Raw genomic sequence first — 16,185 nt, 5'->3', positions numbered from 1 at the left:
TATGAATGCATGTATAGCTGCTTCAACATGAGTTTTCAAACAAAAAAAAATAATCGATGATCGTGCCTTTGTGCATGGGCGGCTAATATTCTTATTTATTTATTCTGTTCTCATCTTCTTCTCATTGCTCACATTGAAGAATAATTCAGTAATGTCGCAGGTCCTGCAGTACTTTGCTTTGTTCTTATACCTTCACAAACAAGTTATCATGTCATGTTTCAGTCGAGCTGCCAGGCGCGCAGTTTGTTAATTGGACGTTAGAATTGATTTTAAAGATCAGCCAGAAATATATTTCATATGGAACCCCTTTTAATTTCATAATAAAAGAGATGGACAATCGTGGACGTCCTAATTAAATTCAGTAGATAAACTGTATAATAAAAAACTATCTCAGATTATTTCACTCCATTTTGAAAAATTGCGTGATTTCTGATACAGGCGGAGCCACTTCGAAAAATCTCTATATATAAATCATGTCAACAGAAAAGCATTGTGAAGGATTTGATAGCTCCATGCGCATGTACGTACATGAATCATGGGTCGATGGCTCATATTACATAGTTTGCATCAGTAGCAACTATCAATATTTAGTATTTTCTTTCTACATACAATGAATTTTATTGGTTCTAGATGGTGACGAAACAAGAACGAAAAACAACAGAGGACTCCATGCATTAAGATTGTTATGTGATACGTAGCTAGCTAGAGCAGTAAAAATGATGTTGAAATTTTTTTTTACTGGTAGTAAAAGTGATCGTTTTCTGTCCTGCACCTTATTAATGAAGCATTGATGCATGGCAGGTTGGGTGATTAGCATTTGCTGCCTAGCTAAGTAACTCTATATCACTGCTTCACCAGTACTGGCCAAAGCTATCAGACCATCTCTGTTGCACATTCACTCCTCTATTCTGCTTTTCTTTGCTGAGTTTAGAATTTGGAAAGCCATCTCCCTGTTCTCACCAGAAGAAAGAAAGTAAGAAAGAAACAGTATTCCCTTCGAGCCATCCCTTGACCACAAAGACATATAATTAGTTTCTTATTATAAATTCTCTTCTCTTTGCCTGTTCTTTTGCTTTCAAATCCCAACTTGAGAGTAGTTATTGCATTTTATGGAGATAGAGCAGGTTGTAATCAGCAGTGGTGGAGATGGTGGCTCTGGAGGTGGGAATGCGGACGCAGGTTTACCACGAGGAAGAGGAGATCATGGAGTAGGGTCTATGTTCTTGGTATGGGAGGATTTAACAGTGGTTCTGCCAAATTTTGGCAATGGACCTACAAGGAGATTGCTTAATGGGCTAAATGGATACGCCGAGCCTGATAAAATCTTGGCTATTATGGGTCCATCGGGATCTGGGAAATCTACCCTTCTTGATGCATTAGCAGGTTTTTGCATCTCTCTCCCTCTCTCTGGCAATTTTAGTATGGAGTGTAGGATTTCTTTTCTAGATTCATTTCCAAGTACTGATCCAAGACTAGGAACTCTGTTTGCCAGGCGCGCGCACTAGGAAAACAGCAGTGATAGCATTAGATATGGTAGAGTGCATGGTTAATTAATTATTCATTTTTCAAGTTACTTCCAGATAATCGTAAGCATGCATGCATATATATATATATATGTCTCTATATTCTCCTGGTATAATTTGATGTTTTCAAACTTGACATAATCTTTCATCGATCTTTAGCAAAAGCAGTGAAGCCATGAAGGAAATAGATCCAAAGGTGCCCAAGTCAAGCACGAGCATTTATTACTAGGAGAAATCAAAATCTTAACTATGTTCTGCGAACTTGAAAATCGTTGTCAATAAGCTTTAGATTAGATGATGGCTCGAACATGCCAATGCCTTAATGAGCATGCCGGCACTCCATCTCTAGGATCCCATCCATGCTTTTATGACCCCTACCAGTCCCAACAAATTACCTTAAGCAATAGTCCCACACTGTTGTTGATTTTTTTTTTTTAAGATACAATTCTCTTTTTAAAGCATAAATCACATCTTATAAAAATAAAAAAATACATATATTTTTATATAAATTCCATAAAAAAACTAATCACAATTCTGTCCGAAACACCCTCCTAGCCCTGTATAGGGTTTGTCACAATAAAACACACGCATATAAATGCTGGTGCCTGAGGCACATGGAGCTCACAGAGCGTGTGACATATATATATATATATATACACGCACGCATGCAATTAACGATGTTGCCATTGCTAGCATTCGTATATTTGTATGTATACATGTGTGTGTATGCATGTACATTCATAGCAAGGCTAAAGCCTCTATTGATTGGTCCTAGCCATGTAACACCATACATAGTTGATGTGACATTGTGAGTGAGGTTTAAATGCACTTGGTGAGCCTTTGGAAGGAGTCAAAATAAACGCAGACCTACTCCTTTGGAAGGGAGGTGATGTCCCATCTTGAAGCGAATACTAGGCTTTAATGCATTTGCACATTAATTACACTTATTTTATAAGTAAATAAGAAATAAATATCAATCATTTGTTAAATTTTGAAGGCTATTATTTAGCTAACATCATAGTTGTTGTTTTTTTTATTGGTGTAAATTGATGTTTAAAGCCCTAACTTAATCTATATACAAGATAAAATGCAAACTCCTAAATAGGTTAGCAATAATCAGTTCTCCTTAGCAAAAGAATTTCTTGTTAAGCCATAACTACTAGCTAACATGATGGTTAATTAGAGGAGTTTAAGCATTATTATATATTTATTATTAGTCGTTTGAGAGCGTGATCAATGTGCATTAATATTGTGTTTTAAGTTTAAACAGTTAGGTAATAATACCTTAAATTTGAACTAGATTCATGTACTGTCCGGTTCAAATTGGACCGCACATTTATATATATGACATTCAGTTCAAATTGAACGGTTATTACTTTGTACTCAAAAGTTGTTGCATCGAAATTATTAATTAGTTGAATAAATTAAGGTTTTGTTTAACATGAGTTATAATAAATAATTTTTTACTTTGGGTGATAATTTAAAAGTTTTTTTAAAATAATTAATGATAAAAAATAAATTAAATGATTTTAAATAAATAAAAACATGTTTGTTGAGATTGATTTAAACCAACATTTGTCATAAAAAGAACATGGTATAAGTTAAAATACATAAAATAAAAAAAATAAAAGTTTTAATTTTTGATTAAATGAAAATTTTAACTCAAATTGATGGCAAGCTTTTGATTTAATTCAAAAGTCATATCTAAACATATTTAAGATTTTTTTAATTGAAAAATAAGTATAAAAATAACTTAAATCAATTTATAAAAAATTATACCATGCATAACCTAATTGTCCCCCATGAGGTCGGAGAAAAGCGTTGCTTGGACTACCCTCGGACGGAAACCAGCAGCTTCCACTCAAGCATAAAACTTGACCGTATTTTTTTAATACAACACCAATATTTTATTTATTTATTTATTTTATCTTCTTGCAGAACAGAAAATCCTTTTGTTTTGTTTTTATTTTTTATTTTGACAGTGGTAGAAACAACCGCTATAACTCCCTTTTAAGTGTATTTGAGATTATTATAAATTTTATTTTTGCAATATTACATGTTTGTACATGTTTTAAAATAATATTTTTTTTTATTTTTTAAAATTTATTTTTTATATTAAAACATTAAAATAATATAAAATTAATTTTTTAAAAAAAAACACAAATAAAAAGAAATCAGCCTAAAAAATTATCCAGGAAAGTAAGCTCTAGAAAACATTTCGTATAAGAATCAAGAACTAATCATTCTAATCTTCATTACTCTTTCACACTCTCAATAATATAAACCACAAATGAAAGCATGCAATAATCATACATATTTGATAATATATATGAATTATATTTTCAATGAAAAGGTAACGAAGAAAAAAAAGTTTATTTGTCATAATTAGCATATACTAATCATAGTTAAATATCTTCTAAAATAATAACCAAAAATTAATACATAAATAAAACTAAATCCCTTTAAAAAATTACTGTACACAAGTTATTATTTATTGTAATAATATAATTATGATTTGCCCTTAAAAAAAGAAGCAATGCACTAAGTTTTGAGGGAAAGATCATTTTCTCCATGATATAATTATTTTTTTTAGTTTATTTTTTTTTATTTTTTTCATATTATTTAAATCAATAACTTAATACTTTGATTTTTTTAACCTAACACTTTTTTATGTCAAAAAAATTCTCTATCCGCATTCTCCAACGTATCTAGCAACTCCTAAAATAATTTATTTTCTTATAATTCATTTAATTTCCTGTTGATCATTTATTCATTAAATAACTTTCCTCTGTGTGTGCGTATAAATTGAATTGAATCAAATATATTTTCCTCTGAAAAATGTCAGAATGATTTTTTATTTCTATCATTTTCTTTTTCATCTTGCGTTTATGTATCATCCTAACCCTCACTAAGACATCAGGATAATGGCTCAACAATCGACATATCTTAAACTTTCCTCTTCAACAGAAGGCAGTCGTTAGACAAAACATGATTCCGCTAAACAAAATCTCTCTTAATTGCAGATGTCACAAAACATGATCTTACTTTTCTTTTCTTCATTTGGTTACCTTGGGCTGGACAATGAGCTAGATCACTTGCCACCAATTTGCCATCACGTTCAATGATCTATCCAACCCCATCAATTGCTGTTTATCTTAATTTATGATGACAGCATAATGAAGACTGCCTCTGGACCAATATCCCATTTGTGAATCCAGCCGACCCTATTTCATGCTCGTTCTCCATGAGAACACTCACTACCTCTGTATCATTTTGTGATCACGAGGAGCTTATGTAGCAAGAGAGTTCCAGCTTCCAACCTATTATTTGCAGCTCAATCATATTCAATAGATTTGAGTTATATAGCTAATGAATAGGAGGGAAATATTATTGATTTGTACGTCACTTAATACTAACAGTACTGACTGTCTATTCCTGCAATCTATGAAATTTGTGCAGGAAGACTAGCAGGGAATGCTGTGATGACTGGGAATGTTCTACTCAACGGGAAGAAGAGGAGACTGGACTATGGTGGTGTTGTAAGATTCTAGTTTCTTGTGTTCATAAAAATTAATTAGTGAAAAATGATATAGCCTAGTTCCCCCATATGAAAATTTGAAGAAATACACATATTTCTCTTCTAATGCTGTATCATTAATCAGGCTTATGTAACACAAGAAAATACACTGTTGGGCACTCTCACAGTTAGAGAGACCCTGAATTACTCGGCTCATTTGAGACTTCCAAGCGGCATGGCTAAAGAAGAGATAGATGACGTTGTAGAGGGGACAATCATGGAAATGGGTCTCCAAGAGTGCAGTGATCGGCTGATTGGAAACTGGCATTTAAGAGGTATAAGTGGTGGGGAGAAGAAAAGACTAAGTATTGCACTTGAAATCCTCATAAGGCCACAGCTTTTGTTTCTTGATGAACCTACAAGTGGCCTGGACAGTGCTGCAGCTTTCTTTGTAATTCAAACTCTTAGAAATATTGCTCGCGATGGAAGAACCGTCATATCTTCTATTCACCAGCCAAGTAGCGAAGTTTTCGCACTCTTTGATGAGCTTTTCTTATTATCTGGTGGCGAAACAGTTTATTTTGGAGAGGCAAAGATGGCGTTAGAGGTACAAGTGTATAAACAATATTGGATTTTCCTTGGGCACATTGCAAGTAGAATTCAACATGTTTTCTCACTTTTCTTGCTGCTAAAACATATATTATGCGCATCTTGTTAATTATCTCATAATCAAACTGAAAATTACTCATTTCAATGAGAATTCTAAGTTTGCATCTGAATCTAACCTGGAGTGCTAATTTTGCAGTTCTTTTCTGAAGCTGGATTCCCATGTCCAAGTAGAAGAAACCCTTCTGATCATTTCTTACGTTGTATTAATTCAGACTTCGACCTTGTCACTGCAACCCTGATGGGATCTCACAGAGTATGTGCAAGTATGCTATGGCAGTTTAGTTTTTTCTGTCATCATTTCTGGAAAGGAAAAATTACCGAATGTGCATGTCAGCTAGATCTTAATGCCTGTCCATCCCTTGTACTTGGAATTTTCTTTTCATACTATAAATCGCTTAACTGAATTATAACTCTTCTGGGTTTTTTTTTAACTGAAGGAAATTCAAAATCCATCAGATTCTTTGGCAAATTTGCCAACAGCAGAGATTAAGGCATCGTTAGTCAAGAAGTACAGGTCCTCCAACCATGCAGCAAATGCAAGAGCTAGGATTCAAGAAATTGTGGCGATTGTAAGCATTTCAAATATTTCTGCATATGGTGCATATTAGTTCTCCTCCCTTAATTGCAGTTGTCTCGTTCTAGCATCCCTGTGTGATTTGAGTTCTCAGGGTACTGATCTCTTAATACATAACACCTTAAATGCAATTTATAACTTGATTTCTCAAATATGTGCCCTCAGTGCACATGTTAGAAGGCATTGAAATTTTTAAAATTATAGCATTCTCTTACATCACTACCTACCCGTGAATTGCCGGACATTAGATCAAACAGCTAGAAACGAGATAACCTACTCTAACGTGTGCCCTTAGACTTAGAGAAATCCTATATAGTTTACACAATGCTGCTACATACATATAAGGAATCAACATCACACACATTGACAGGGGAAAAAAAAAGTTCGGTAAATATTATTTCTGAAGAACTGGTTTTCATGAACATGAATTCTGTATTGCAGAAAGGGCTTGTGGTTAATATAAGAAGCGAAAACCAAGCAAACTGGTGGAAACAACTTTCAACGTTGACAAGGAGATCTTTCATTAACATGTGGAGAGATTTGGGGTACTATTGGGTGAGGATTATCGTCTACATCTTATTGTCTATTTGCGTCGGTACCATATTTTTAGACGTTGGCAAAGGTTATACTGCAATATTGGCCCACGGAGCTTGTGGAGGATTTCTGTCAGGATTTATGACATTTATGTCCATTGGAGGCTTCCCCTCCTTCATTGAAGAACTGAAGGTAAACTACTCAAAATAAACTTTTAGTAGAGTTATATGGCGCTAGTTAAGTTTTAGTTAAGCTTTCTCAACGCTTTACCCAGGTTTTTTACAAGGAAAGGCTCAGTGGGTATTATGGGGTCGCTGTTTATGTACTGTCAAACTTTCTATCTTCGTTTCCCTACTTGACTGTCATGTCATTTGGCACCTCAAGTATTACCTACTACATGGTGAAGTTTCGGCCAGAATTTTCAAATTTTCTCTATGTTTTCTTCGACCTTCTAAGCAGCATAGCAACTGTGGAGAGTTGCATGATGACTATAGCTTCACTAGTCCCCAACTACCTAATGGGATTCGTTATTGGATCAGCATATATTGTAAGAATAGCCTTTTAATTCATCTTTTTCATCCCATCATCATTATTCCTAAACTTCATCCATGGTTTCTCTTCCACTGATATTTGTTTTCAGGGAATCCTAATGATGACCTCTGGGTTTTTCCGGTTGCTGCCTGATATTCCTAAGGTCTTCTGGCGCTACCCAATTTCTTATATCAACTTTGGATCATGGGGATTGCAGGTAGGGTACAAGCAAGATTGAATCTTAGTTTTTATGTATTCAACACATGATATTTACCATTCCTATAATGGGAAATGCAGGGAGCATACAAGAACGACATGATTGGGCTGGAGTTTGATCCTTTAGTACCTGGCGGTCCAAAACTGAAAGGAGAAGAAGTTCTTACAACCATGCTTGGTATTAGTCTTGATCATTCAAAATGGTGGGACCTGTCTGCTGTCCTGATCATTCTCATTGCTTTCAGACTTCTCTTCTTTGCCATTCTCAAGTTCAAGGAGAGAACTCTCCCCATGCTTCGGAAGCTTCATTCCAAGAGGACTCTAAAGCATCTGAAGAAGAGGCCATCTTTCAGGAAGACTTCTTATTCACCCTTCCCTTCAAAAAGACACCAACCTGCTCATTCTTTGTCTTCTCAAGAGGGTCTCAGCTCTCCAATTCCTTACTAGCAGCACACTTTTCACACATGGCCGCGGTGCACGCTAGCCCTGCCTGATATTTTAGAGAGTTATGGTGAGGGTAAAACGAATAAAAAAACCATACATAGACTTGCTTTAACCATTTAAAATTTAAGAATTGCTTTTACAAACCAATTTCACGTTTTATTCTAATCGTTTGAAATGTCTTGTGCTCACGCGTGGAAAAGTATTATGTATCGTTAAAAATGGTGACAGGTGGTCCATGATAACATTTCTGTATGATAATAATCAACAGTTGGTAGACAACTTCTCTTGAGAAACAGACGAGCTTTTACCCCTTAAGCAGACAACAAGCTTGAAGCGCTCAAGGTATACAGGAAGACTCGATGGTAAAGGTTAAGCAACCTTCTTGTTGGGATAAGGTTTCTTAGTGAACTTCTCTGCAATCTGAAGAAGCAATGCGCATCGACACCTGAAAGCACCATAATTTGGATTTTGGGCATGGCCTGTTTAGCTTTTCCCCTGTTGAATGTGCCCACATGCAAGGTTAAAGTTTGGATTATCAAGAGAAGGTTGCCGGCTGTACTCGTGAGCCTAATTTCCAGTATGTGGTCCAAACTGTGAAGTCCACATCATTATTATTATTATTATTATTTTCAATGAAGAAAATTCAGTGTGCAAAAATAATGCAAAAAGAAAAGAGAAAAGTGAAAAGAACGCAGTGAGCATCTCGTAAATGATGACTGTGCATGTTGCCAACTACTACTTGCTGTAAGTATATTTGAACCTGAGCATTAACGTTACCCAAACCATTCAAAGGTAAAATCAAGAACATGTATCAGTCAGTCCATTTGTCTCCATCACCTCTAAATAAACAATCACATTATGCTTCCAACCACAACATAACTGTATTCAGCAGCACCTGCCCAGCTGTATCCAAAAGGAGACAATGTTAACTCCTCTTAATCAAGATTTCGGTGGTGATGATCGTGCCACTCTAAAATACCACTTTTCTTAAAGCCCAGGCGTGCCTGAAATTCTATCAAGCAAATGCACAATTGAGTAATGACAATCAAATGCTGGACTCAACTTCGTACTGCTGCAAGTCAAACCAAACCAGAATACGTGCTCACACGCCCTAATGTTGAGCTCATATGGCAAATTTAAGAACGCATCCACAGATTCTAATTCAGTCTGGTGCTCGCCTGTCCGATCAAAATGAACCACTTTAGCTAGGAAACTTGCAAAGGTCAGGTTTGCACATCATAGACTCAACAAATCATGCTTAGCCACAAGTTGCTCAAGAGGTTAATGATTCAAATATTTGACTTACAATCGGCTGCCATGCATTAGCACAAAACAGTAGTAGGACAGTAATCTCAAGGAACCGTCCCTTTAATCAACCAAAAAGACTGACAATCTAGACAGTCCATCATCTTCCAACAATAGCAGAGAACTTACCGAAACCACAGCGATATTGGAAAAGCACGCAAAACAGAGATTTACATGATGCATAAGCCTTAAGCCATGATTTCTGAAACATCTACCTTGTGAATAGGAATTCCGAGAAAGGTATCACATCACTTCAAAAATGTGCAAATCAGTTCAGATATGCTGTTGTAAGCTAATAATACTTCTCATCAACAAAAACCAATCCATACCAAGAAACAGTACTGGGGTACCATTGGGCTCATGAAATAAAATCACATCTCACAAGCAGAAATCAACTCTCTTTTTATCTTCTAAAAAAAATGTTAGTTCACAGAAACTGAATCAGTTCACTTGTCAGTCCTAATATATCAGTAACTAAAATTATTGATAGAATGCTCATTCAAATCAACCTCCCAACTCTGCAGATGGTAAAAAGGTTACTTGCTAATGTTTCTTCTCATCGCTCACACCATTTTCAGCACGGTTGTCAAACCCATGGTATGGAACATCAATCATAGGCTTGGGAACTTGGCGTCCTCCAAAATCCTCTGGAAAGAATTCAAAATCAGGGCCGAAGTTAAACTTGACCACACAATTTGGCTGATTAGGGAGAGTGTACATTGAAGCAGCGGGGTAGTAACAGCCACCAAATAAATCCTTGAACGCAACACCTTGACATACTCCGTTTCTGAAGAAAGATATCTCACTTCCTGCACAAGAAAATAATTTTTAGTACACAGTTAGTCGTAACATCCATCATATCAAGCACGAATACATATTAGCACCCCAAGAGTAGGGCATGGATCAACCATGCTCATTTTAAAATAAGATTTTGAACAAGTTATCACCAAGCTTGTCCCCTGGCGTGCCCTACCTAGCAACCCAGAGGTCAAAACACACAGTATCCCGCATGATATTTCATCAATAAATTGGTGAGTTCTGTATAGTATGCACCCCCAAACACACATCATTTCACATAATATTTCAACAATAAATTGATGAATGCAAATTCTTCTTTACAATGCAAGGCATGGCTGGCAATAAATTGGTCAGGCATGTCCATTCCATCAGATTAAAAGAATCTAATGTCAAAGACACACTTTGCATAAGATAAATGTGAAAAGTCTCATAAGCAATCTGAAAGATGATTCAAAATTTACAACTTGGTTTGCCATCAGCATAAACAGGCCAAACCTAAACCAAATCAGATTTTGCCAGCCAGATTCAAAGATTTATAGCTGCTTGGAAAGGAAATTGATAGCTTTTAGTTACTGTCTCGGGAAAAAAAAGACAGATAATGGGAACATATAGGACGTATCTCTTCTATTTTGAAAGTACATAAATTCACTTCAAAACTATTTCAAACAAATTTATTTTATATCTTTATCTTTGTTTCTTCAATCAAACATATTTATGTCCTCAATGTCTCTGTCTTTTCTGTCCTGAAACAACAGCCAAACACCACCAATAAATCACAGACCGCACACATTATCTAACTGCATAGTAGGACCCATGGCCGCTTCTCCCATGTGAATGTTGAGCAGTAAAGGTTGAAACCTTTCCTTAGCTACAAGCCATGCTACCCGCTGCCAGAGAGAGGAGCTGCCCTATCTCTTCTCGCCTGACATACCTAACCCTAATCCCCCCTTCTTGCACTCCAAGCCTACCCTTCCTTGAAACAATATCCAAGTTTCAACACCCGGGGAGGGTGGGGGGGTCTCTAATGGGAAGAACTCATTTAGAGGAGAAATAAGAGGGTTGTGGGTGTTGATCAAACAATAGAGACAATGTTAGTCAACCCAAAAAAGCCCAGCCTCAGGTGGAGATGGTAGAACCTACACTGTGAGGAAACCACAACATAGTTTAGGATGGTTGATCTGAACTTTGGAAGCAAGGACAGAAACCTAAGAAATCCATCATCAAAAGACAAGAATAGTTCAGAGGAGAATCAACTTGCCAACCATTCTCTACTTCCTATGAGGGCAAATCCCTTGTCTATTTAGACATAGAAACTAGTCTCGTAAGTAGATTTTTTTTACAAGACAACATGAGCCTCAATTCATTTGAGAAGAAAAATTATTCTTGTATACTGAGAACAGACAATATTCCAATGCAGTCACCAAGAGGTTTGAAAGAATGAGTTGAGGGCAATGCAAAAATATCCTTTTGTCTACAACCAGACAAAAGTTTAATGTTTCTTGAAGTTCTAACTGTTTATTCTGGAAACTAGAGTACACAGAACCTCCAGAAAGAACAAGAGCAGCGGGGAAGCGGCTATATGGCTATTCATACAACACATTAAGATGCCCTTAATGTAAATCTCACTATTATTCTGCAATAACAGGGAGTTGGCAATAACATATATTATCGTATCATTGGATATTAAGAATAAGAAATTAACTTGACTCACTTTGGAATTCAATTTGCACGAAAAGCTTTTTGTGTAAATGACCTTCACTGGGCCATATATTCTTTAACCATCATAACTTATATATCAGATACTCAGATTAGATAATTCGGCTCCTAATTTATAAAATGACATCCATCCAGGTAAAGAATTTGTGCTTGACTATAATCATTGAAAATTATCCGCAAGTTGGAGTAAGGTAAACTTTCACCATATCTTCTGTTCAAAACAAGTAGACCCAGTACAGGAAACAACAGGAGAAGAGGAGAGCCTCTAAATCCAGGGGTGTTTCAATTGGTAGCTCCTTATGTAATCCAATGGACAAAAGCATGCAAGGGAATGCCTAGTCATTTGGAACACACAAGTTCCCACAGGGTAACAGACCTATTGATGAGAGCAGACTACAAATGCCACGTGCAAAACAGGTGATCTATGACCTCTTCTTAGCCTACCTTACGCTTCCACAATACCATCAGCTCATGTTTAATTTTGATCACGACACTTAATTTCTGGAAACTAATGCCACAAGGAAAACAAAAGAGGATGTGATTAAAAACACCTCAACAATAAGCACCCCCTTGGCATGCCACCTCCACTCTCTCTGGTGAAGAAAAACCAAGTTGCTAACCTCAGCACAGCCAAACTTATCCCAAAAAAAAAAACAGAGAGAGAGAAAGAAAGGCCACATTGGTCAGACATTGGAAGGCTAGAAGTAGCTCTGCGTCCACAATTGAGGACTATGTTGCTAGCATTCACACTCAAAGACTGACATGACTCTTTTCACAACAATGAGGAACTTAATTGCAACTCACTCAGATTCACAATACAGAGTATCCGAATGCATAAAAAATAAAAAAAATAAAAACCTTCATAGTGACAAAATAATCATCCTTGAACATCCCATCACAATAAAATCTACGAGACAGGAATCTTCTTCCCACCCACACCATTAGCTAATATCGTTGCTACAGGAAACAGATTCGTTTGTGGGAGGTGAAGTCAACACGTTACTTATTTCCCATTTTATTTGCAATTACAGAATTCCAATTTCAAGCAACACTATTCTTCAAATTTAAAGCAACCTTCTTTGCTAAATTCTTGATGCTAAAACTGTCGTGTCAATTCGTACAATCCTAAATTCTCTTATTAAATGCAAGACAAAAGCAGGACCTTCAGCCTCCTAAAAGTCCTCGATGTAAACCATAACCAATGCTATTAAAATCAAACAATAGATAACCTTAAAAACTCCTTACTTAACCAGCACATTGCAATACACATAAGATTCAAGAGTGAACAATATAAGAAAAACAAAAACTCACCAGGAACAATCTTGGGAGGATCTTCCTTAGCATCAGGAGCACAAACATACCTCTGCCCTTTATACCAAACCAAATGAGCAGGCTTAGGAGTATACAACCCCCCCTCCGGCAAATTAATATAAAACCCAATAACATCCCCCTCTTTATACCCTTCCTCGCCATATTTCTCCCTCAATGCCTTATGCACTTTACTCCCATCAATATCTCTATACCCAAAACTATTTCCATCATATCCAACTGGTGCCTGTAAGTCCCCTTTCTCCGTAGACCACCCAAGTCGTGTGTGTCCGGTTTCTCCTAAAGTAACAACTTTAATTTCAAAATACCAAGCTCCTTCACATACCCCTCTTGTAGCTCTCACCATTCTATACCCCTTGGCACTCCCTGCACTCAATCTATCTTCGCTCACTTCGACTTTCTCTGCTTTATATACTTTAGATAAGCAGATTTTTAAGTCTGGGGAGTCGTCGCTTTTGTCAGGGAATCTTGGGGCTGGAGTGATTAAGACAGTGTCTTCTGATGGAGTGTTTTGCGGGTTTGGTTTTGTTTTTTTCTTGCCTTTGCGTGTGGATCTTGTAACCCAGACATTATTGTTGTTCTTTTTCTTCGACTTCTTTTTCTTTGTTGTTGTTGGGGTGATTTTGGTTGGTTTCTTGAACTCGAAGGCTCCATTGTTGTTTTCGATTTCTGCAGTTATCGCTGGTTCGGGTGGCTCTTGTTTCTGTGTTAAAGAGGAGAGTTGTTTCTGTTTTTTAGGCGGTGGGTCTTCTTCATCTTCATCGTCTTCAATTTCAGTGTCTTCAATTTTGGGAGATTTAGGTGTGGGTTTCTCGGTGTCGTTTGAGGTTGTCGGGTGGTCTGATTCGGAGAGAGATTCAGAGGCTGATACAAAGGCGTCCTCTTGTTGAGGTTGTTGGTTGGCTGTCGTGTTGTTAATTGGAGTTATTTCAGTGTCGCCTTGATGTGGGTCTGTGCCGTTTTGGTGTTCTTCGAGTTCAATAGGACTGCTGCTACTGGTGGTGGTGGGGGGAGGAGGAGGGGGGGTGGGAGGACTGTGGTTGGTGATGCTGTTGTTGGGTTGCTGTTGTTCTTCCTCTTCCTCTTCCTCTCTGTAGGTGGCTTGAAGGGAATCCATGAGGTCGCAGAGGTTTTGACTTGTAGATTAGCGAAGGAGCGAAAGGAGTTTTTGGGTCATTGACAGAAGGGGAAAAAAGTTAAAAGCAAAGACAAGACAAACATGGATTAGAAATTAGAAGTGGACGAGGCGTGAACTGTGAACGAAAGAATGCGTGGGAGGACGAGTAGAAGGGCTAACCTCGATTTCCCCCCAAAATTATACCTATTTTATCAATTAACCCCCAAATTTTCTTTTTTTTTCAATCACCTACTTCATGTTTCAACTTGACCGCTATCATCCCCTAAAGAGAAGTTTAAGCTTGCATTTTCGATGGAAATCACCCGCTCAAATTATAGGAAATCGGTTTGGTTCTTGAAAAGGAAACTGATAAATTTCTCTTAAAAACCTTATGATAAACTTAAATATCGAGTCATTTGATGGTATTTTGTATCCCTGATACGGTTTCATATTCATTTTTGGGGGCTCTTTCTGGTGCATGAAACTAATTCGCTGGAGTTTTAGCTGGTAATTTCCCTTAGAAACTTAATTACAATCAATATAGGGGGGTGATTGCTAGAATATTTAGTTTTAGTATTTGATTGATAAATAACGTAAGTTAGGGTGCAAATTGAGGTGAAACCCAAATCAAATAAAATTGATGGATTTTAAAGTTAGTTATTGGGCTTTGAGATTTGGTCTTTGGGCTTTGTGATTTGGGCTATTGGGTGTGTGTAACTCAGCTGGGCTTTCAAATATTCTGCTGGTGTATAATGGAGCTATCTCCACCATCCCCACCTGAAATCTATAAATTAAAGGGTTCTTTTGTCGCTTTTTTTTTGCTGGGTTTTACGGCCAGAGGTTTTGCAAGAGAGAAATGAATGCGAAAGAGTTCGAGTTCCATGTCGCCGGAAGGCAGCCAGGATCAGAAGAAGGAGGCAACAAGACGTTTAGAAATGTAGAGGATACTTTCTATCTACCAGATTTACAGTAACCAGAATTCTCATCATCAGCTCCATTTTGGGTACAGAGCTATCCGTTTGTTTTCTTTTAATCTCTGAACTTGTTGTTCTGTCTTTGTATACTATGACGTTTATAAGAATTAAAAATTAAACAGCTTCAGTCTGTTACTCAACATGTGCCTTGGATTGCATTGAGCCTGCATGGAATCAAAATTTTAAATTAAGGACACTCGATCCTTTGGATTTGTGTACTGTCACTATGAGTTTTCGTTATTTGTTACTTCCAGTGCTAGATTCTTTACTATTACAGGGGCTTGCTTCATTTTGTGCAGGTGATTTCTTATAGCTCTTTCATTCGCAGCTTAATTTTTACTGTTTCGATCTAAGTTCATCACACTTGAAACGCTTTCCGGTTAGGGTTTTGAATGGTTGTCGGTGGCTCAATAAGATTCATTTTTGGAAGAGGTGGATGGGAGATGGAGCAATTATAAGATAAGCATTGGGATTTATAAATGGCATGTTGATGTGTTTGGACAAGACTAGCATTCACGAGCTTGTTCAGAAAAATAAAAACACCAGCTTCCACGCTCACCGCACCATTGTTAAAAATAATTTCGGATGAAAATAAATATGAAATTGGTTTAGAAGTTTGAAAATATTATTTTTAAGATATTTATTTTATAAAGATAATATTTTTAGAATATAATTATTTTTTTGATCTTGTTTATTTATTGAAAAGTAATTTTTTTTTAAAGTGAATTTCAAGAAATTGAATTATTTTTTTATGTTTAGTAGTGTAATAAAAAATAAATTAAAAAATACTTTTTAATATTTGGTTATGTCATGAAAAATAAGCTGTAAAATAACTTATTAATATTTTATTTTTATCAAGTTTATTAAAATAATAAGGAACAAATCTTACAAATTAAAAAGTTGAATGAGAATGAAATTAAAAAAAAATAATTTCATAA

At 36.4% G+C, this 16,185-nt stretch overlaps 2 protein-coding genes and 1 long non-coding RNA gene across 3 annotated transcripts; 1 reads left to right on the top strand and 2 right to left on the bottom strand.

Annotated features, from left to right (window-relative positions):
* Window positions 1-857: 857 nt before the first annotated feature.
* Window positions 858-8,287, top strand: LOC105131004 (ABC transporter G family member 15-like). The gene is made up of 9 exons (XM_011033751.1): window positions 858-1,383; window positions 4,983-5,062; window positions 5,186-5,647; window positions 5,846-5,962; window positions 6,147-6,278; window positions 6,725-7,009; window positions 7,092-7,364; window positions 7,458-7,565; window positions 7,646-8,287. Exons 1-9 carry the CDS (start codon window positions 1,110-1,112, stop codon window positions 8,009-8,011), a joined length of 2,097 nt encoding a protein of 698 aa, XP_011032053.1. The 5' UTR covers window positions 858-1,109; the 3' UTR covers window positions 8,012-8,287.
* A 1,306-nt stretch (window positions 8,288-9,593) lies between these two features.
* On the bottom strand, window positions 9,594-14,418 carry TRO (histone H3K4 methyltransferase TRAUCO). The gene is made up of 2 exons (XM_011033750.1): window positions 13,139-14,418; window positions 9,594-10,122 (listed from the first exon to the last, which is right to left on the bottom strand). The coding sequence occupies exons 1-2, from the start codon at window positions 14,271-14,273 to the stop codon at window positions 9,857-9,859; spliced, it is 1,401 nt and encodes a 466-aa protein (XP_011032052.1). The 5' UTR covers window positions 14,274-14,418; the 3' UTR covers window positions 9,594-9,856.
* Window positions 10,131-10,904, bottom strand: LOC105131002 (uncharacterized). The gene is made up of 3 exons (XR_843343.1): window positions 10,893-10,904; window positions 10,470-10,830; window positions 10,131-10,358 (listed from the first exon to the last, which is right to left on the bottom strand). It is a non-coding gene; the product is annotated as an uncharacterized LOC105131002 (long non-coding RNA).
* Window positions 14,419-16,185: the final 1,767 nt, after the last annotated feature.

Source organism: Populus euphratica, unplaced genomic scaffold (genome assembly GCF_000495115.2).
Source record: "Populus euphratica unplaced genomic scaffold, PopEup_1.0 scaffold76.1, whole genome shotgun sequence".
In the NCBI taxonomy this organism is placed as follows: domain Eukaryota; kingdom Viridiplantae; phylum Streptophyta; class Magnoliopsida; order Malpighiales; family Salicaceae; genus Populus; species Populus euphratica.
This window is presented reverse-complemented; position numbering and strand designations above follow the sequence as displayed.